The 21778-nt window shown below is 36.0% G+C and overlaps 2 protein-coding genes across 5 annotated transcripts; one reads left to right on the top strand and one right to left on the bottom strand.

The window, feature by feature from the left end:
* Positions 1-1126: 1126 nt before the first annotated feature.
* Positions 1127-8540, top strand: LOC116295473 (collagen alpha-1(XII) chain). Of its 2 annotated transcripts, XM_031703288.2 has the most exons (6): positions 1127-1145; positions 1345-1532; positions 5071-5241; positions 5695-6035; positions 6684-6927; positions 7241-8540. In XM_031703288.2, the coding sequence occupies exons 2-6, from the start codon at positions 1457-1459 to the stop codon at positions 7432-7434; spliced, it is 1026 nt and encodes a 341-aa protein (XP_031559148.2). In that variant the 5' UTR covers positions 1127-1145; positions 1345-1456; the 3' UTR covers positions 7435-8540. The 2 variants fall into 2 exon arrangements, with proteins under 2 accessions (XP_031559148.2, XP_031559147.2); XM_031703287.2 differs by lacking the exon at positions 1127-1145 and having other exon boundaries at positions 1221-1532.
* On the bottom strand, positions 2322-16205 carry LOC116295472 (neuropeptide FF receptor 2-like). 3 transcript variants are annotated; one of them, XM_031703286.2, is made up of 3 exons: positions 16180-16205; positions 9069-10138; positions 2322-2543 (listed from the first exon to the last, which is right to left on the bottom strand). In XM_031703286.2, exons 2-3 carry the CDS (start codon positions 10116-10118, stop codon positions 2538-2540), a joined length of 1056 nt encoding a protein of 351 aa, XP_031559146.2. In that variant the 5' UTR covers positions 10119-10138; positions 16180-16205; the 3' UTR covers positions 2322-2537. The 3 variants fall into 3 exon arrangements, 2 of the variants coding, with proteins under 2 accessions (XP_031559146.2, XP_031559143.2); XR_016119288.1 differs by lacking the exon at positions 2322-2543 and adding an exon at positions 7915-8360 and having other exon boundaries at positions 8430-10138; XM_031703283.2 differs by lacking the exon at positions 2322-2543 and having other exon boundaries at positions 7915-10138.
* Between the last annotated feature and the right edge of the window lie 5573 nt (positions 16206-21778).

Raw genomic sequence — 21778 nt, 5'->3', positions numbered from 1 at the left:
AAATGTCTGTACTTGTGTGCCTCTGTTTCTGTCTCTTTATCTCGTTTTTCAAATTCCAAAATCGAATATTTTTCCAACCTTTTCCACAGGAAAAAAGAACGCTGACGTCATCCAATCATCTGTGCTCTGCATTGCCATGGAGACCAGTTAGAATACTACACAGGTGAAGAGCAGTAAGGTTTCCTTGCGTTTTTATTGATGTAAGTGTTTTAAGAAATTTGTGATAATAGTATTCGATTCTAAGATAAAAGAGATTTATATTATATTAATATTAGACTGAATACTCAGAAATAAAAAATCATCTATGTCCATCAAGATGCTGGTTCTGTTGTATGATGGCAGTATCTGAGAACCTAGAACATAGGCACAAGAGCAAAATAATGTTCATAATACTATGGACGTTATTCTTGACAGAAACGACTGGGAGGTTGAACACTAGCCTATATGTATGTCACACCAGAAACAGAGGCTTTACACCATCGCGTGCCCACGTCTATACAGCTTGGGCTGCCTGTGGTATTTACATGGCTGAACAATAAAATGCCCCTTGTATCGTTCCTGCTATCTAATATGGCTGCCGTCACATGATGTGCAAAGCCGTGTATTGCCGTTGCGTATGCATCCTTTTTTTTAAAATTTATTTTAATGTTTCTCCTCCTTTTATTTAAAAGGAATTATTCATTTCTTCTTAGCTTTCTTTTATTTTACCGTTGCCGTGTTTTTGCGAACATGGGATGAGGCTGACCCTAAGTAAATGAGTCAGTTTTTTCAAGGGTCTATATCCTTGACACACTGGCAAACATGGTTCTGAGCCAAAAATGGAATCGAAAAATTGATTGAGAATTCATTTGAGAAATACGTATTTCATCACGTAATCATATTTTGACCCTTCCATTTAGGTCACTAACGAATGACCCTCACAGCAGTTCTAATCTTTTTTGGCATCTCTGCTTAAAATCTGCAATTGAGATTGCAATTGATATAATATCTGTCTTCGTTAGTCAAGTTCTTTAAGAAGATTATTATTAATTTCTTTATTTTTGGTCACTTTTTAATTATAGGAAATGACATCTTTAGGACCGGATGACTCTCTCCGTCCCTCGTACATTTGCATCACGCACATCGCCTTGGGCAGAAATTCTCTGGTAAATTCAGTTAACATCTCGATGTTACCTCCCAATTGTTTCCAAGAAGAGATTCCAGATTGTTCATTTTATCAAGTTATTTCTGGGGCAGACCTCATAGTCCTAGCTGACCTCATTAAATTACAATCTTTAAATTACCGAATGGCGCGATTTATCCCACACTCGTTATTCAGTTGGCATTTGATGTTGTTGATATCAGATTCCATGACATGAGGTGAACCACACCAGCCCTCGCTTAAATATACCAAACACTACATGAACAAGAAGAAAGAAGGAGAAAAGGAGCTGAAGAACTTCCATCGAGCAAAAATATGAAGCTACTGTGGATTGGGTTCATTCTTGTCGGCTGTGGACCTGTTCTGGGTTTGAAGCCTCTAGAAAAAGCATGTAAGTCGAATCCGTTTTCAACAAAAGCCCTTTATTCTTGTCTACATGTCTGTATCAAATTCGTAACTTTATTCTTATTGTTTACATAATCTTGTACTATCGTCTTCGTCGCTCGGTACGTAATGTTGGTTTCAAAGAGTCTTATGAACGCAAAGGCATCTATTCGACTCCTGCTTAGCGCCAAACCTCAAATATTTTAATATCAAAATACTGCCCGCTGATATGATGCTGTTAATCAGATTTGCACCTCAAATCTACCAGATTCGATCCTCAATTTTCTTTTAAATTTAAGTTTAGCCTTTTTCACAACACAGACAATATCTCATAGTAAACATTTTTCTTTGGAAGTGTTTTTATTTGTCATACGGTTAATTGTATTATTTAAAATGCTATCAAAAGCTTCCATATGTAATGCAAGATAACAATCGCGAAACCAACACAAAAGGTGTCGTAATTCACAGTATTTTTGGCCATTTAGAAATAGCCTGCGTGCATGCAGTTAGTAGTTAATAGTTCTGCTGCACGCAGGCTATTTAGGGGTGGACCATTAGATAATTGATGGAGAGGTTGCAGGAATTTATGTTGCACGATATTAACTTAGAAGTAATCCCTGTACGCATTCTCATACACGATATTTCTTTTCTGAAAGGAGAAGTTGCGCTTTATATGTTTCGTAGGTGAAGTGCTTGCTCGGTGTTTTTTTGGGATTTACGCAACCCTTCCCTCGATCATATAATGGTCGTCCGTCCCTTAGGAAGATTTTTCGGATAAATGCAATAGGAAGGTCAAACAAGTTAAAACAGTACAATTTTTCAACATTTTTATTTATTCGACGTATGAATAAACATTGGTCAAGAATGATGATAAGTTCCAACTTTGACATGCTGTATATAGTTTTAGTGTCAAACATCTCTTCGTTTTGTCAAGATGTTTTGGTGGTCTTGTTTGTCCCATAGTGATCTTTCATACCGGAAACCTCCTTACCACGTACAGGGCAAGAGTCCATCAAAACTGCATTAACAAAAAGGCGTAAAAACTAGCCTTATTAAAGTAGAAACTGTATAAAGTAATATCATCGAAATCTGGTAGCAATCCAGTTGTAAATTGCAAAACGATCAGCATGATTGCAGGGACCACTACACAACTGAAATTTTCAACTGAAACCGATCTTATCTGTAATATTAGAGTTGAGTACCTATACTTAGAAGTACTTTGGCTTCTGCTGAAAAAGGACTAGTCCGTAGGGCTATCTAGGACTAGAATAATCTCATAATAATAAAGGATTCTTTCGTAAAACGTGCTTTCACCGTTTTATTTTCCACCTTGAAATCTGGTGTTATCTGTAGTAACTGAAGCAGTGAAACTTTTCAACATTACAAAAAGAAGATCATTGAAACAAGGCTTACTGTGAAGGACACTGTGTTTATCTGTATTCATTACAAGGTGCCGGCTGGTACAGCAAAGGGATAACAATATTGGTATAACATTTCCTCTTAATTTCGCGAAAATTAGATAAACACATTTTGCGTGATCATTAAAATATCACATAAGAATTTCGCCGAATAGAACTAAAATTTTCCGATTTCAAATGTGAAATTGTACAACGAAAAAAATTGCCTCGCGATTTGCGCAACAGATTTTAGTTTTACTTATCAGAGCCAACTCTTGCTATAATAATCATGACAGAATTTAAAAAAAAAAAAACAACAACAAGAATTGGTTCTCTCGCCGTGCACTATATCTCTGCAACCTGAAATGGATCCATCAAAGGGCGGGCCAATCAGCCATTCTTTCTCTCTTTCCGGCATAGCTTTTCGCTAAAAGAAAGGTTGTAGGGGTATTAAATTTCGCGATTTTTTTCACCCGCGAAGGTTGCCAAAATTAATTTAAACAAAAAAACAAAAAAACAAAAAAAAAACAAAAAAAAAAACGAAAAACAAAACACGACACTGTATTAATATATACCGGGAAAAAGAAATTGGATGAAATAAAATTGCTACATATTAATTAAGCAAAATAGCTTATATGTCATATTAGCAAAGAGCTAATGTTGTAGGACAGCCATGTTCGTTCACATCTTGCACATCTTTGTAATTGATCGAGATTGCATGTGATCAGTGCTAACCCGCCAGGTCAATACTATATGGTTCAGCCAACGCTGCAAGGTCCATCAAGAGATTATATCACCCATTGATCATGACCCAATCACCGCCTCTTCGTTCTTCAGGAAACCACATCTTTGGCAACTGCCTCCCACTAAAAAAAAATCTTGTATTATCATGGATCTGCTTTAAATGCATTAACTCCTCCTCTCTCGTCCCTAGTTCTTCTCTGCCATATAATTTAACACAGGGATCCCAACAGAGAATAAATGGGGAAGCCTGCTGAGGGTAGGCTACTACAGTAACAAAGACGACAGGTTTAAAAAAATTGGCGTATCCCTTTTCAAAACGTATTCCTCTCCATCGCGCAGCTAAATTTAATGGTTTTTCAGTTCTAGGTAAACTGATGCATTTTTAGATAACACTGACAAACCTCTAGTGTACAAATCTCTTATCCAACCGTACATGCATAACCATGATTGCCAGTAAAGCAAACAGGATAATACATGTATCCATGCTCAACAGTAAATACTAAATAACACTACCAATAATAGTTGTACTATTGTTAACAGGAGCCGCGGAGCATAGTTTTGAAGGGGAAATTGCACCCTCTCTCCCCTGAAAATGTTCAAATTGGGGGAGCGGGGGAGCAAGATATTTATTGCATTTATTAAGTTATGTCAAAGCTTTTGGCAACTCATATAACTCGTTAATCAAAGTCATTTTGATGGGCTAAGCACCCCCTGTTTCCTCCAAGCCCTCCGCCTCCTCGGTCCCTGATCCAATGATAATATTTAATGGTAAATGTTGACAATTATGATGGCAAGAAGATATATGACGTTAAAGAAATATCTGGTATGATATATATACGAAGAACAAAAACAAACTGATGTGATTATAATGATAAGCCCTAAAAATAAAACAGGAAAACAGGGCTATGACAGGAAATGAATCAATTTCCGTGTTGAAAGAAAACTCAGGACCAAAAGGAAGATGAGCCGTTAAGGTCAATGGGTGGGAAAGATGGAGGATGTTTGTGTGGAATTGTGAAGTTTCTGCGTTTGTAACTGTTTATAGGCCCAATGCTCGAAAATGAATACAGGTAGAGGTTTTGCCCCATCACCATATCTATAATACAGCTTGGGCTACCTGTGGTTAGAGGGCAGAACAATAAAATCTTTTTGCTCGCAGGGAAATGAATTTTTTCTCGTGTAAAACGATTGTATTGTTCCTGCCATCTAACATGACTACTGTCACGTGGGGTGCAAAACTTCTATAGACCATTTCACATTGGGCGTAATGTTTTCCGATTTCATAACGTCGAATGACTCGTGGTCCGGAATGGGAATAATTCGCCCAATCTGATTGGGTCTATACACAAACCTCCAATGACAAACCATTTCGATAAAAGCTTTTTACCGTATTAATATTTTTAGTGTCGAAAAAAGGGGAATGTCCCATGATGACATCATCGGATGCTTGCCCAACACTACAGCCTAACAGATGTGCGGTGGACTTTGATTGTAATGGTACTCAAAAATGTTGCTTCGATGGTTGTATTTTACGCTGCAGATCTCCATACCAATACACAAAAAGAGATCCCAATGGTAAGTTGATTTATGAATATAATTGAATTTTCTAGAATATAGAAGATATTGGGATGACCACAGATATGTTTCGTGTGTATATAGGTTTTCGGGTTACTGTGCTGTAAAGTCATAGTTTACTGCATACATATATCCATGTTAACAAATTAGGGCAAAGTTTTGTAGGTCTTCGGCCACTGAACTTACTATACCTTACTAATGGTGCAAATTTGTGCAATTTTTTACAAAGTTTTTCACGAATTTAAGGCACGCACTCTTACAGATACAATTATGTAGCAATTTTGAAAGCACGGGTAGGATTTCATTTTTACACTGCACTGCACTGCACTGTACTGCACCAACCGCGAGGAGAGTTGTTTGTTGGTTCTCTTCCTTCTGGGACACTAACAATGTAACGCTTTCATAATAAAGTTAATCAAAAAGAATGAAATTTCCAATTTTATCTGTCACCAGTATGCGAAGCGGAGGTGGATCTTGGCTTCCTAATCGACTCTTCAGCAAGTATTGGCTATCAAAACTTTAAAGGCGTCAGAAAGATGGTGGATCGAATCGTCAATGTGTTTACCATTTCTCCAGAGAAAACCCGTGTTGCAGTCATTATGATCGATGATGTCCCTAGCCATGCACTCAAGTTTAACACCTTGAAGGGGAAAGACCTGAACAGCAAAAACGTCCGCCGCATTGTTGACGATCTGCAATTCAGCAAGGGAAAAACAAGGATCGATCTTGCCCTGCGTATGGCGTACAAAGAGATGTTCAGCAAGAAATATGGCGCGCGGTCAAACGCTAGAAAGGTATTGATCTGCATAGAAGCACACATCTATATATAGGCAGGTGTTATGAATTCTGTGAAAATTGACTGGTAAAAAATAAAAACCTGTCCAGCATTGCAATAAAAATATAAAACTCAGGAAAAGTGACACCTCAGTTTAGGAATTTTCTCGATTCTGATTGGCTAACATTTTCTTTCAAATCAGCTGGATAGGCGTTACGATGTGCTACTAATATGTAATATCATGATGTTTTTTTTACTGTTTCAATTAACCATTTGTATTAGAAGGTCACGTGACGTTTACCCCTTAAACCAAGATATTATATCAAAAAGAACCAAGGAAAGTTGACGGCTTCTTTATTAATGTTCATATATCATTTATTATCCGAAACTATTGTTTGTGGGCCCCTTGCAGTACTTTGGAATGCAGCTCAATCTGGGGGACAAAACAATAGGTTCCACTTCTCAGGAAATTGGAATTCTTTTGTTTTGTCCCCCAGATAGAGTCGCTTTTACAGCATATGCAAGGGGTCTATAAGTAATATCGAGGTGTTCTTTACATTTCTGGAGTACACTTTAACACAACTAATTGGCTTAAGGGGGCAGGCTCACGTGACTTCATGGTGCAAATGGCCAAAAATTAATCTTTGTTCCTGTTTTTTCTTTAAAGATTCTTATTGTTTTTACCGATGGAATTCAAACCTGGGCACCTTCAAAGATGGTCAAACTCTCCAAAGCATCCGAACCACTCAAGAGAATTGGTGTTAAGCTTATTCCCGTGGGGGTATGGAGTGAGCAGATCAATGTTGGCTCGTTAATAGATATATCAACAGATAACTACACAGTGTACAATATGGACTTCTTTCCAGAGCTTCTCCAGGCTCTCAAGAAGATGTCGAAGGTTCCTTGTAAAGGTATGTATGTTAATTATAATGGTCCTGAAAGTCTTGCATCTCAGACCAAACTTGGGATAAGGATAATGCTTTTAGTAATGGACTCCTGGCTCACAGACCCAGTATGGGAGATGGCTGCTCCTAGTAATGGGCTACGTATTGATCTGGGTATATGCTGGCTCACACACCCAGTATAGGAGATGGCTGCTCCTAGTAATGGGCTAGCTCCTGATCTGGGTATATGCTGGCTCACAGACCCAGTATGGAAGATGGCTGCTCCTAGCTCCTTATGTGGAAAATTCTTAATTTTATTTATTTATTTTTTATTGCACAGATAAAGCCAGAGGCATCAAAGAATGGAACAATATTCTGAAAAAATCCTTCATAAAAAAAAATCTTAAACAACCAAGAAACGCCTATTGCCCCCAAAAAATTGAGGACTCAATACACAATAATGGTTACCTGCTACAATGCATCATCACTTTTTTACCTAGTCTATCATCTGCAATCCTATACTTGTCTTTATAGCTCATATCATTTTAGGTGGTCATCACGCGGCATTAATTAGAATTAGTGTATTTCCAGTAGAATGTACCTTACTTTGAGCTTGGTTTGAGGTATTGAGGTTTGTTTATTCGTTTCAATCGTTTGTCTAAATGTTTTGTTCTCAAGTACAAGTTTTTTATTTTGTTATACGGTGAAAGACCATGCAGTTAAAGCGCGATTAAGCGGAGCAATTTTCTCTGCAACTTGTGTTGCAGCAGCGTTAACATTTACACAAGTTGCATTGAGCATTGCAGCGTGTAACCTATAGCGCAATTTGAAAAATGTTGCGAGACAAGTTGCAGCAATCGTTGCCAAAAGTAGAATTCGTTTCTACTTTTTGCATTCGTTTCTACTTTTTTTAGACACTCTTGCGATTTGTGTCGCAACGCTGTTGCGAGACAAGTTGCAGAGAAAATTGCTCCGTGTTATCTCGCCTTAAATCCTTCCCAATGCAAAACAATGTCGTTCTTTAAACATTTATTTTACTTTGCCTGCTTAATTACATTTTGGTTGGGCTAAGATGTATATCCTTTGGCTATTGGCCTATAAACCATTCCCTAAGCAATCTATTTCCATTATTGCACAATAACTAATATTGTTTATATTATTTTATTACAGAACTTTTATGACATATCTATATATAATATAATAATTTTGTTTGTTTAATCTAAGACAATAGAAAATAACCTAAGAGACGGAATCTCTGGTATTCATGCTTGAAACCATCATAGGCACCGTTTGATAGTACTTTAAGAAACACATTTGCCATCGTTTGTTTTTGTGCACGCTGTTTGCACATTATGCGCGTGCACACAAACAAACGACCAAATCAAAATAATTCTAGAAATAATAGCATCAAAGAGTGCTCATGATGGGGCGCGGAGATTCCTTCTCTTAGTTCATATTCTCTTGTCTAAGACTAATGATAGGCATATGATTATTTACAACAAGCCTGTGAATGCTCCGTAGTTCACCACATTTCATCTCGTGACGACACTAAGAACGGCTGCGGGGGAGACTAAAGTCAAACCGGCACAAAACATTCAGACGAGGGGAAAGCCTCAAATTTGAATAAACCTTTGAAACTACCTTACAGCCTCGATTGACTGCTTTATGTTTGAAGATGCATGGAAATGGTGAAAACAGAATATTTTCAAATTTCAGATCAAATTTAATGTTGGATACTAGGTTTTGCAGGTACATTCCTTACATTCAACAAAGGTGCTATTCTAAATTTTCTTAAATGTCGTTAGCAATTCACTCGTGCATAGAACTTTAATGCATTATAAAATGTGACAATACCGCAGAAGGACGACTGAATGGCGAATTATATTATGTTATGTCTGGTATTTGATAGACTGAAAACATGATTATCCTTTTTGAATAAGATCTAAAATAAATCGGTTTCTACAATCAGCAAAGATATTGTTTCCTACAATAGGTAGAATGCTACAAGATACTATCTATTATTAATAAATCATATTTTAGTTTTCTCGAGTATAATTGCATGGAAACTCTAGCACAGAATACTAATGTTCAAAACGATATACATTTGGCAGATTATCCATCCATTACAGCCTAAAAGAGGTGCTGTATGTCTTCCCGATTTCACTTACCTGGCCCAAATTTATTCCCGATGAGTTTCGTTGTTTCCTCGCATCTTCATCCCCAGTGTTTCCTGTGAAGCCTTCATTAACATTTATTGCCCGGGAATGCTTCTTTGCATTGCTTGCTCCAGACCCTGATTGAACATCCACTCGGTTACTTGTTTTGCTGCAGGCCTCTACCAAGAGCTTTCGAAAGCGTTCGTTCTGGAATGTATAGACGATTGGATTGACGGTTGAATTCAATGTGGACAATACCATAGAGCTGATATGAATGACATCACCATAGTTGAAGTTAGGATGAGCATAGCTTAGCATGTAAGTAGTAAGGATCGGCACCCAGCAAATAACGTAGATCACGCTGACTGTCAGCATCATTTTCGTCACCTTTTTCCTGTACTTAAGTACAGCCTGCTGCGTAACATTGCTTGAACTGTCGCCACCGTGTCCCCAAAGCCTGTAGATGACTCTTGAGTATAGGGCGGTCATGGAGAAGATGGGAATCACTCCTGCAGCAGCCCACCAAGTGGACGCATAAGCAACTGGAAGCCAAGTATTGGGCCAATACTCGAAGCAGAAGTTCTTGGTTTTCTCGTAATAAATGGTGGCGTAGAGAGGGATGTTGAGGGTTATAGCTCCAATCCAACAACACAATACAATCATACTGAGTTTCCTTACTGTCATCTTTCCTTTGTCGCTGTGAGGGAACATTACAGCGTAATATCGCTCAAAGGCAATGGCGACAAGAGTAAAAACTGAGCATGCGCCACCAGTCCAGGAGATGTTCCCACCGGTAAAAAGTTTGCATATCCATGTTCCACTTGTGCCATCGGGATGGACGAAGAAATTCATGAAGATGAATCTTGGTGCGATGAAGATACCGACCATCAGGTCAGCAACTGCTAGATTGATAAGAAGGAAGTTCATTGGAGTACGGGTGGATTTGTTAGAGAGAAGGACAAGTATTACCATGGAGTTGCCAACAATATCAGCTATGACAATCAGGCTGAACACACCTGTTAAGACAACTTGGGCTGCCGTGGAGTCTGCATACAACGACATTGTTGATGATACTTGGGGTTCTGCAAATTGAATCGAATGGATAGATTGTTAAGCTAGACGTTTACGACTCTTTTCCGCCCGCCATTGAGATCGCAGGCTCAAGCATTCGGCTCAAGAAGAATGGGTCGAGGAGGTATGAGGGAGATTTACTCCAAAAAATATATATGTTAAGTGTGAAAAACTGGTGGAAACCAAAAAATATATCCAAAAAATATATATGTTAAGTGTGAAAAACTGGTGGAAACTCTCCTGCCAAAATTGTATAACAAGAAAATGTTTTACTCCTGAAAATGATGGAATTTTCTAAACAATTTTACTTGTGTATGTGGTCTGAAATGAAATTCGATTTAGTGAATTGCCTAAACAAAAACTTTGAAATGGGATCACTTTCAACCTCTCAGAAACAAATAATTACTTTATTGGAAAAACCAGAAAGAATAATAGATTTATAGATTCTTGGAGACCAATAAGTTTAATAAATGTAGACATTAAAATATGCAGTAGAGTATTAAGTAATAGATTAATAGATATACTACTGTATTTGGTTCACGAAGATCAATCGGCTTTCATCAAGAACAGGAAAATAGATGACCCCTTGCAGACAATTCAAGACATAATGGATCACATGAAAGAAAAAAATAAATCATTGCTATTTTTTGCAGCAGATTTTGAAAAGGCATTTGATTCTATCGAGCATAATTTCATTTTTGCTACTCTCAGACACTTTGGTTTTGGAGACAATTTTGTCAAGTGGATAAAAATTCCTCTCAGTAATAATCTTAGTTACATAATGAACGATGGCCATGTTACAAATTTCTTTACGGTTAAGAGAGGTACCAAACAGGGTGATCCCATCTCACCATATCTATTTATTTCAATAATCGAAGTTTTGGCAACGATGATAAGGACGAGTAAGGACCTTAAAGGTTTTGAAGTCAAGGATCAAGAAAAAAAAATTGGTACTTTTTGCAGATGATACTACCTTCTTTTTTACGAGACAAAAAATCTTACGAAAAAGTTTTGGAAAATCTAGATATATTCTATTCCCTCTCATCTTTGAAATTAAATAAGAGTAAATCAGAAGCAGGTTGGCTCGGACGTAAAGCAGATAAAGATCTGGAACAATCTAGTATAAGATATATTGATTTTGACAAAAAAGGGTTAAGGATTCTGGGTATATTCTTTACTTACAAGAACTTTACTATCAAAATAATCTACAACGAATTTTTACAAATTTTAACACAACACTGTCGATTTGGAAATCAAGGAGATTGACATTGCATGGAAAAATTCAAGTTTTAAGCTCTCTTACCCTTCCCAAATTATATTATGTTCGTACAAAAACTTATGTTCGAAATCCCTTTATAGAATAAGTAGAAAACACAATTAAAGATTTTATATGGAATGATAAAAAGCCAAAAATCAACAAAGCACTCTAATAGGCGCCTATCAGGCGGGAGGGCTTAAGCCCTTGTAATAGGCTTCCTGACTTCTAAAGTTTCTTGAAAGCCAGTCGAATAAAATTAACTATTCTAAGCCTGCTATTTAATTCAAAAGATTACCAAACAACCCTATTATCGAATTATTTACACGGTATTGGAGGTTTAAAACATATTCATGAAAATTTCGATGAACTGAAAATTCCTAACAATTTACTATTATTCTATAGGGACGTGTTACGTAAGTCGGGGCGGATTTTATGAAACTTGATCCCAGTGAAGATATATCTACAATTCTAAATCAACATATTTGAAACAATACTATTAGAATTGATAGCAAATCATTATTCTACAAGGATTTTTCAAATATAAGTATAAATAAAGTGATAGATTTATGCGACTCCAAAGGTGAATTTACATAATGGGAAGTGGTTAAGAGGAAAAAAAGGTTTGGAAGAAAAACGAAATCTAAGATGGGCTGGAATAATACACGCAATACCAAAAGAATGGAAATCAAAACTGAAAAATCAGAGTGCCTCCGATAAAAATAAAAATAACCAAAATGATAATTATATACAAATAAGAAAGAAAAAAGTCAAAATTGAAAAAGTAAAAACGTATTGAAAAACATATTCGCAAATTAAAGGAAAAAAATTTAAATCCCCCTCCTCCCAAACTAATTTAAGCAAACGAATAGAAATAGATAAAGAATTAGACTTGGGAAAGATATACGGTAGGATTTATAACACGACTATAGATACCTATTTGAGTATGTTTCAATACAAAATTTTAAACAATATACTATATCTCAATCGAGATCTTCATCGTTTTCATATTTTGATTTCTTCCTCTTGTTCTTTTTGTTCACTTAATCCGGAAACAACAGACCATTTATTCATTGAGTGCGTTGAATCAAAAAACCTATATTTTCAGATAAGAGACTGGTTAGAAAAATATGACATTCATTTGCCACAATCTAATAAAAAAACAACAACATAATATTAGGGGTGGAAGACATCCCAATAAACTTTATCAGTTTAATCTACAAACCGTAGGTCTGTATAAGGGAAGAGAGAGAATGAAAGTTCCTTCTCTTTCCTTGTGTCAAAACATGTTATTAAGTTACGAAAATATTGAACATAAAGTTGCCAGAGCAAAATATAAGGTAAAATACAATGGCACTGGAGAATTATAAAAAGTACCGATATATACATAAAAAGTTATATCTGTGCTTTCTTACTCATTTAGTGATATATAAGCTTAAAATAGGCATTGCATTTTTTTTTTCTTTGGGTGTTTTAATCGTATTGAGTTGTACTTTATCACTTGCCGTAGTTTGTTGCACTGTATTAATTCTAGTAGTTTGTTGTATTGTATATATATTTAAAACTTTATAATAGGAAATATGTAAAATACTGCATTTTGTAAGTAACGAATAAAGATTCATTAAAAAAAGGTATTATTTCAACACCTACCTTTTTCCGTCAAAAATTCGCTTAAAACTTAAATTTGTCTCAGTTAGCCTCTTATTTATTTTCGTCGAATTTAATGAGTTTCACAGCTTGAGCGATTTCCTCCAAGTGCCACTTTAAACAATTACTGCATGATGTATATATTTTCACGAGCGTCTTCTACTCTGCTTCGCATCAATTATACTGACACCAATCTGTATAAACTCTATACCACTTTTTCGATTAGCGATAAAGTAAGGTACGGCGCGGCCATCTTGCCAGGGGGAGGAGGGGTTAAAACAAAACAAAGATGTCTTATTATATGGGAAAAGGTGATTGATGTACCTCCTTAATTCGTCTTTTGTTGTATTTTCTTGTGGTAATCTGCTAGTATCAATCGACGTCATTACTCTAAGAAAGCTTCAATTGCCACCTGTACGTCCCACAATGCCTTGCGAACCAAGATGGCGGCCGTATCGTCGAATTATTCCATTGTAAGTCCTGAGTCTGTGCCAGCAATTCACTTCTTGCATACTCAACTATTACTTATTCTAGTCTCAATTAATGTTATCAAAAAATGGGGTAATAAAAACACGTGCTGAAAAATCGTTATATCTTTGAAGAACGAAATAATTTATCCAGCGCGTTCGAACTAATGAAATAAATGATTAGTTTTTCTAGCACGCAGCTTAATTAAAATTGTGGAAAGCCGGCTATATTGATCTTGAGGAAGTAATAATTTTCCTACCTCATTTCAGAACATATATACTCAATGTTTATCGGCAGATGACAGGTGTCTTAAAGGGGCACTTGGATGAAAATCAATGAAAATTGAAAATGACTCGAAACTTGTTTAAACTTATTTATATGGCCCAGATAGTAGCCAAGCAACATGTTTCCATCACAGTCAAAAGTGGTGGGAAAAAATTATCAATTTTATTCAGTAAGCATCTAAATTGTGAGTAAATGACATCATTTACTCGACCCTATTGGTCTTTTTACTTTTAACCCAACAGCAAGTGGCTCCGAGGCTAAAACTTTCACTAATCTGATTCTTATAATTGTAATTGAGTCATATTATCCTTAAATACTTCAATTATTTGGACTTTCAAAAATTGTGGCGTTTTCATCCAAGTGCCCCTTTAAGGGTATTAACTTTGTGACATTCATTTTTTTAAGTAAAAAAAAATTAAAACAATAAAACGAAAAAAAGAAAAGAAAAGAAAAGAAATATTCAAGGAGTTTCAAATAATGGAAGCTCTAACTCATTGATTGGCATAGGGTTCCTAACTGGTATGCTAATAACGCATGCTCCACTGAAAATTAATCGTCTCTCGGCACCCAAAGAATTTGGCGGCCAACGATTTTGGCGTCTCTCAGCACCTAGAGACTTTGGTGTCTCTTAGCACCCAGACACTTTGATGTAGCACCTAGACACTTTGATGTAGCACCTAGAGCCTTTGTTGCCCCTTAGCACCCGGAGACTTTGGTGCCTCTTTATTTGTAACCAAATACTTTGGCGCCTCTTTTTAACCATAGACTTTGGTGCCTCTAAGCACCCGCAGACTTTGGTGCCTCTTAGCACCCAGAGACTTTGGTGCCTCTTAGCACCCAGAGACTTTGGTGCCTCTTAGAACCCAAATACTTTGATGCCTCTAAGCACCTAGAGACTTTGGTGCCTAATTGCAGGTAGAGACATTGGTGCCTCTTAGCACTTAGAGACTTTGGTGCCTCTTTGCACCTATAGACATTGGGTGCCTCTTAGAACCCAGAGACTTTGGTGTCTCTTTAAACCTAGAGACATAGGTGCCTCTTAGCACCCAGACACTTTAGTGCTTCTTAGCACCCAGATAAATTGGTGCCTCTTAGCACCCAGAGACATTGGTGCCGCTCAGCACGCAGATACTTTGGTGCTCCTTAGCACTCAAAGACAGTTGTGCCTCTTAGGTGCCTAAGAGTCCAGTTGGGCGTGGCAACTAATGATTTTTATCCCTAAAAGGTGCCAATTATCTTTGAGTGGTAAGTGACTGAAGTCAGATACTGAACCAGAAATAAATATTCTGAATTACAACTGCAAGTCTGACTGTCATCATATAACCTTAAGTATCTTATTGCCTCAAAAATCGTAAGAGGTACTAGCTTACTTTCTGGTGGTCATTTTAAATTTGTGCAACCTAAGAGGTACCAAATCATTATAAATATTAATAAATAAATAGGGTTTAGCAGTGGCATTTCCACAGAGTGGCTCTTCATCCACTTCCTATACAAGTTGCAGATCTGGAACCCTACAAGGTACGACGAGCATCCCTGCTCTCTCCCCCCAGGGGAAAACAATGAGTTTGGAGCTAAACAATTGCCCTGCAATACAAAGAACGGCAACCAAGAGTACTCTTGCAACACCAAGGAAAAACTCAGAGCTTTTGAAGCCTCTAAACACCTAAAAATTGCGTTACTCGTGCCCTGTATGACTTTGATCCGCCTAGAGGTATAATTGTTTTAGGGAATCGAGGTAAACTTCGAAGAATTAATAGATCAAGGCCGTGCACTAAGTCACAGGTCTATCGTTAAACAGTTGGATACTAAGTAAGCAAAATAAGTAAACTAAAATTAATATATTCATAAAATCTGTGGGTTCAGCTATTTCGACGGAAATATTTATGACTATAAACCATAATTATATACTTTGGTGTTATACGAACAAAATAAGAACATGGGTCAAATTCCATAACCAAAAACGGGCGAAAATCAATGATAATTCATGATACGTTAAGGCGAACATATCAAAGGCAGTTAAGCATGCGCATAAATAGATATTCGTTTACTAAAATGTGTTTGTTGCTATACATTGAGCTATGTAAATAAAGCAATTTGTGAATCCTGGAACTGCTTTAACGGTAAAAGTTACCTATATTTTAGCCATTTTCTTAACAATTTCTATGCTTTTGCTATTGCTTGAATACTACTTTTAATTCAGTGCTAATGCACGCCGATTAGATCGTTGATAATTTATCCTTATCAGGAATCATAAGAAAATCTTTAAAGCTCTGTTTTTAAGTTTCATTTTGTTTAAACCCGATCACAAGAAATAGCTTTGCCTTTTGTTTAGCACCGCATTAGAATTAAGGCCACAGAATTAAAGAAAAAAGACAAGAATACGTAAAAGAAACAAACCTTTTCTGCAATATAGATGTCGCGTTTGCCAGTGTTTCCCTTTGTTTCAGTAAAGCAGGTGAAAATCAATCTTAATTAAGGGCCGAGTGTCATGCGCAGAAATGCTAGTCGTATGTCCTTTTCTCATTAAGGTTGCTCCATAGGGTTTTATCCGCGCGCTCGGCATGCAACTTCAAATCGCAAATATGCGGACGCAAACGATCCAATACTAATTTTTTTTAGACGTTTCAAGGTAAAGATAAAATATACGAATGAGCATGTTTCTACTGAAATCGGAATTAATTTAAGATCGCTGTTAAGCGTTGGTGCTTTTACTTTATTGCCTATTTTCTCCATATTTTGACCTAAGTTTTTGAATTGCTTTTGAGATATTGGAGGATATAAGTAATTTGCTCAAGGATCAGAAAATTTGAAGAAAATCTGTGAGAGCATTTTCGAGAAATTTCATATTGAAGCTTTGAAGCATAAAAAAATTTGCAGAAACAAAACACGTTTTCCTTTCTTGTCTTCACGCTTTTCTTAGCATTTTCATTCATTTGTCTTCGGCGGGTTTCCCTTCCGATTTCTTCTCTTATGTATGGATCTACAGAATCACTTATATAAATCACCAAAAAGTAATGATGTTTTTTATGGAGAGCCACCCTCTAGTACGTTTGAAATCATACAATTTCCTCTTGAGAAGATTTGATAGCAATCTATATACAGTATACTCAATCAATTGCAATATATCGATTCTAAGATGAATATTCGGCGCCGTAACTCAGCTCTCAGAGAGGATGATTATGGCCAATTATGATCACCTTCTGTATATTGCACCTATTCTAATGACATTAAAATATTTCCCATCAATCCAACAGCGCAGTCCTCCAATAAAATATTTGAGCTCATTGGTTGGTAATTTTAAGTAAAAAATTATATTTCTTTTTTTCAATAAATATAATGTAAGAAATTTAACAAATTAAATGCGATAATGTTAAAAATTTAAAAATTCATGCAATTAACGTTAAGGAAAATTGCCTAAAAGACTAGGAGAACAAGAAAGAAAGAAAGAAAGAAATAAATAAAGAATGAATGAATGAATGAATGAAAGAAAGAAAGAAAGAAAGAAAGAAAGAAAGAAAGAAAGAAAGAATGAATGAAAGAAAGAAAGAAAAAAAAATGAAAGAAAGAAAGAAAGGAAGAAAGAAAGAAAGAAAGCGTCACAATAAAGGTTACCTTATATTCCTGTTGTCTGTGTAGGAGTCGTATTAATCCAAGGGCTCAATTACAGACAGACTTATATGTTAAGAAGAGATTAAATAACAGCTGCCAAAACTGGCGACAAGGGGGGAAAAAACTCATGCAATTAACGTTAAAAAAATTGCCTAAAAGGCTAAAAGAAGAAAGAAAGAAAGAAAGAAAGAAAGAACGATTGAATGATTGGATAAATGAAAGAAAGAATGAATGAATGAATGGATAAATGAAAGAAAGAAAGTAAGAAAGAAAGAAAGTAAGAAAGAAAGAAAAGAAAGAAAGAAAGAAAGAAAGACAGAAAGACAGAAAGAGAGAAAGATAGAAAGAAACTGAAAGAAAGAAAGAAAGAAAGAAAGAAAGAAAGGAAGAAAGGAAGAAAGAAAGAAAGAAAGAAAGAAAGCGTCACAATAAAGGTTACCTTATGTTCCTGTAGTCTGTGTAGGAGTCGTATTAATCCAAGGGATCAATTACAGACAGACTTATAAGTTAAAAAGAGTTTCAATATCACAGGCGCAAGCCAAACTATCATCTTGTCGAAACCAATGAAATCCTTACAAATTTATATATATTATTACACCAATGTAAGGAATCATTAATCATTGTGTAAGTGTATATATATATATCTTTTGGGGGGGGGGGGGGGGAATAACTGGTTAACATAGATATTTTCAACGAGGGTTATCAAAGGTGTTGCACAATTGAAAAGCAAAAAAAGGAGAAAAACAAGAAAAGAAAGAAAAGAAAGAGAGAGAGAAAAACAAGGAAACGATCAATAGTCAAGGAATCGTAATCGAGTGTATGATTACCCATTCCGAGGCTGAGTAAACAACTGGATCGAGTTGGCATCGCAAAGCATTGTGGGACTGCTTTAGCGAACAAATATCAAAGATGGCGTCTATTTCGTCGGTCCCTAGTACCTCAGTCTCAGTGCTGCACTACAATGCCAACGACCCTATTTTCTCCTAAATGGATAATGGAATGGGTAAAAGATATAAAGAAATGCTTACGAATAACGTAAAAAGTCCAAAATTCTTCAAAATGAGTGAAAAAGAATCGAAAAGATCTCGATCCTCAGACCTTATTAGTGGTGATAACAAGTAGAACTAGCGTGGACTGTGTCGGTGTTTCTGAATAAAACAGTAGGAACTTATGGATAAATTGAATCACCGTAAAAAGCTTTGTGAAACTGACGTGTCGGACGTTAGTTCTTCGTCGGAGTAAGTAATTAAAAGTGATTAACGCTCCATGCAGTTAAAGTATTGGAAATTAGCGCGACTTGAATTATCAATTTCTTGATTGAATGTGAATCGAAATCGTGGGAGTGACGCTGATTTTCAAAATGGTGCAGAATTTGAAGAAAGATACATGACGGATAAAAGGGTGAAAATATTTTTATTACGACGATTTTCTGTCTTGATTTAGCAACCAACACTAAATTCTATATTCATAAAAATGAAATAAAGCGCACTTAGAAACGATCAAGAGATCTAGACTGGGGTGAGTTTTGATCTTATTAAGTATGACTTTCGGCATTTGATTAAGCGTAGCAACATTAAAGAGAATTAATCGCTAACGAAGCGACGACGGCGCTGCTTGGCACGTTACGGCGGTGATGATTATTAATAACTAGACGCTCCCTGAGCGTTTCCTCGGGCTTCCTATTGCTTTGATGATGCTTTTAAATGATAGCGGCAGGGCAGAAAAACAGCGAGGCCGGTACTTTGATGTTTTTGGATTAAAATGGTGATGATGCTCCAAGACTTTAGTCTTTTGTTACTTCAATTGAACACAATTCTGTCAAACAAAAACATTGTTAATAGAGGGGTCTCTTCCTGTATTAACTCTCACTAGAAAATGTCAGAATTTTTAATGATCAAAGTATAACTTCTCCCAAGGTACAAGGCTTTCGTGTTTGTCAATAAAAATATCGATTTTAACAACAGGCCAAAAAGCGTTTTTCTGCGCTGTCTAAAATTATGATATGCGTACTTTGCATAACGAGATCTGAATTCTTGTACTCTTATTGACACTATAACATTATAATGTTCATGTACATTCGTACAATTGACAACTTTTTCTAATATATCACAGTCTGTAAGAATATTTACCATTGTCTTCTGCTAAGCAAGTGCAACTGCACATGTAATGTAAACCAACATTCGTGATCGCTTGTAAAATAATAGTAGTGATTATGTACGCCATATTAAATCGTACCCTAAAGCTATTGCACAAAATAAAAGCAAACAAAAGAATCAGGATATTTTACAGCGATTTGCTTGTTGTTGTTGCTAGCCTGACCTTCGAAGTTCTTATCATGAAGATTATCGATTTTCTCAATATCTGAAGGTGTTCATTTCAGCCTCATCTTGTTGTTAAGTCAGCAGTCATAGTTTTGTCAGTGTTTTCATAGCTTGAACTCACTGTATGGCTATATTTCTTTCTTTCTTTCTTTTTTTTAATTTATTTTTTAATATATTTATATTTATTTCTATCTCTTGAGATCTAATTTGGCTAGCTTTCAAACTATAGACTTCGTGAACCAAATCGTTCCGAAAACGCTCGACATCTTTTAGTGTGGGCCTACCACGAATGGCGTGTGGATCTGTACGCGATATGAGATAATGCATGATCCTTTCGAAAGCTTTCTTCGCAAAACGCAGGGCCGGTGGCATGTCCTAGAACCTGGACAGAACTCTGGACTGGACTCTGGACTGGACTCTGGACTGGACTCTGGACTGGACTCTGGACTGGACTCTGGACTGGACTCTGGACTGGACACTGTGCTCTCGATCAGCTCTGTACCAACCGTACTTATTGTATATCAGGATACGTTCATGAGAAGAATTTTTCAAAAAAAATTTTTTCGATATTTTGATTCATCAAGATGATTACTTACATTTCATGTAAAAAATGTTTTGAAATTATATTTCTAAACGGAGAAAATTGTTCATAGATGTTTTGATCGACACCTTGGCTTCTTCACGGCTCGAGTAAGAATACGCGTTTTTCTCCGAAGGTTTTTAGCCTGCGTGCAGCCGGACTTTTCTCTCGTATAACAGTTAGTTGAGTTCGGCTGCACGCAGGCTAAAGGTTTTGGGCAATAAAACAACTTCTTTAAAACGTTATAACTCATTCGGATTACAGTGAATCAGGCTGAAATTTCGCACAATTATAATTTACGATGTAATTTAGAAATCGGTATCTCCTTTTGAAATAACTTTGTGCTCGAAAAATATTTTATTCTATTTTGTGAACAGAAACACTTGAGAATTAAACATCCGGATTTGACGTCTAAAAAAGCTATCAAAAATCTGAGACCGTTTTGAAGCTCATTATCAACAGAGTATGCTGATGTGTTTTTTGTGGTCATGGCGGAAATACTGATCCTGTTGGAACATGCCCATCGATGATAGGTAGGATTCGACTTTGAGCATTATAATTTTTTTCTGCTCAAGAACCAACGGCTTAAAATATATTTTAGAAACCTACGTTTATCTAGCTTTTATAGAATAATGTTGAAAAGACAGCGCGAAATTCGGCTTCCGCGCAAAGCGGCTATCTTAAGGTATCCTGATACCTTAAGATAGACCTTTCTTTATCTGGTTTTTTTTTTTTTTTTTTTTTTCCCCGAGAAATTTTAGCTAGTTTTGTAGCTCCCTTTGCCTCAGTTACCTGTCATTCAATCTTCAGCGGTTTTTTCGTAGAAACATGTAGAAATCCCCACTTTAAATTTAGTAAAACTTTTTCTTTGAAAAAAAAAAATTATGTCAAGAAAGTAGCAGGAATTTCTGTGCTTTTGGGCCCTGATAACATGGGAGTCATGAATAAACAGCAAACTGTCAGGATTGACAACTTATAACTCCCAGCCATGTCACTTGAGATTTTCGCTTCCACACACACACACACACACACAAAGAACATTGCCGAAAATAAATGATATAGTCTTAAATGTGTATATGTATTGTAGAGAATGAATGATAAAAAGATGCAGCACTAAAGCACGTGTGATGAGCCGACGATTTTTTGATATGATAGAACCTGAAGATCTCTTGAAAATTTTAAAGATCTTAACATAATTCGTAACTTAATGATCTCTACCAATGACAAGGTTATTTTTTATTTTTCTAAGTTTATATACAAATGCTTCATTCTTAGGAATGAATCATGATAATTGATGTAATGTATTAATGATTACTTTTGATAAATTTATCTTTGATTATTATTACCATTCAATTAAGATTTTAGTATATTTGTAATACTCATACCTATTTTTTTAAATATGTTACTTTACATATAGATATATATAGATATAGATATATAGATATTTTTCTTATTACAATGTGTTTGTAAAATATAACAAAAAAAA

The sequence above is a fragment of the Actinia tenebrosa genome, unplaced genomic scaffold (genome assembly GCF_029948245.1).
Source record: "Actinia tenebrosa isolate PJP-AT-01 unplaced genomic scaffold, QUT_ActTen_1.0 PGA_scaffold11__36_contigs__length_13525064, whole genome shotgun sequence".
In the NCBI taxonomy this organism is placed as follows: Eukaryota; Metazoa; Cnidaria; class Anthozoa; order Actiniaria; family Actiniidae; genus Actinia; species Actinia tenebrosa.
The sequence above is the reverse complement of the archived record's forward strand: the minus strand, read 5'-3'. Positions and strand labels throughout refer to the sequence as shown.

What these genes read in the sequence shown, in the direction of transcription:
- LOC116295473 (XM_031703288.2), top strand. Translation starts at nt 1,457, where the DNA reads ATGAAGCTACTGTGGATTGGGTTCATTCTTGTCGGCTGTGGACCTGTT. An exon ending in CGCGGTCAAACGCTAGAAAG is followed by an intron (nt 6,036 to 6,683) that starts GTATTGATCTGC and finishes TTTTCTTTAAAG; the next exon opens with ATTCTTATTGTTTTTACCGA. An exon ending in GTCGAAGGTTCCTTGTAAAG is followed by an intron (nt 6,928 to 7,240) that starts GTATGTATGTTA and finishes TTTATTGCACAG; the next exon opens with ATAAAGCCAGAGGCATCAAA.
- LOC116295472 (XM_031703283.2), bottom strand. Translation starts at nt 10,118, where the DNA reads ATGTCGTTGTATGCAGACTCCACGGCAGCCCAAGTTGTCTTAACAGGT.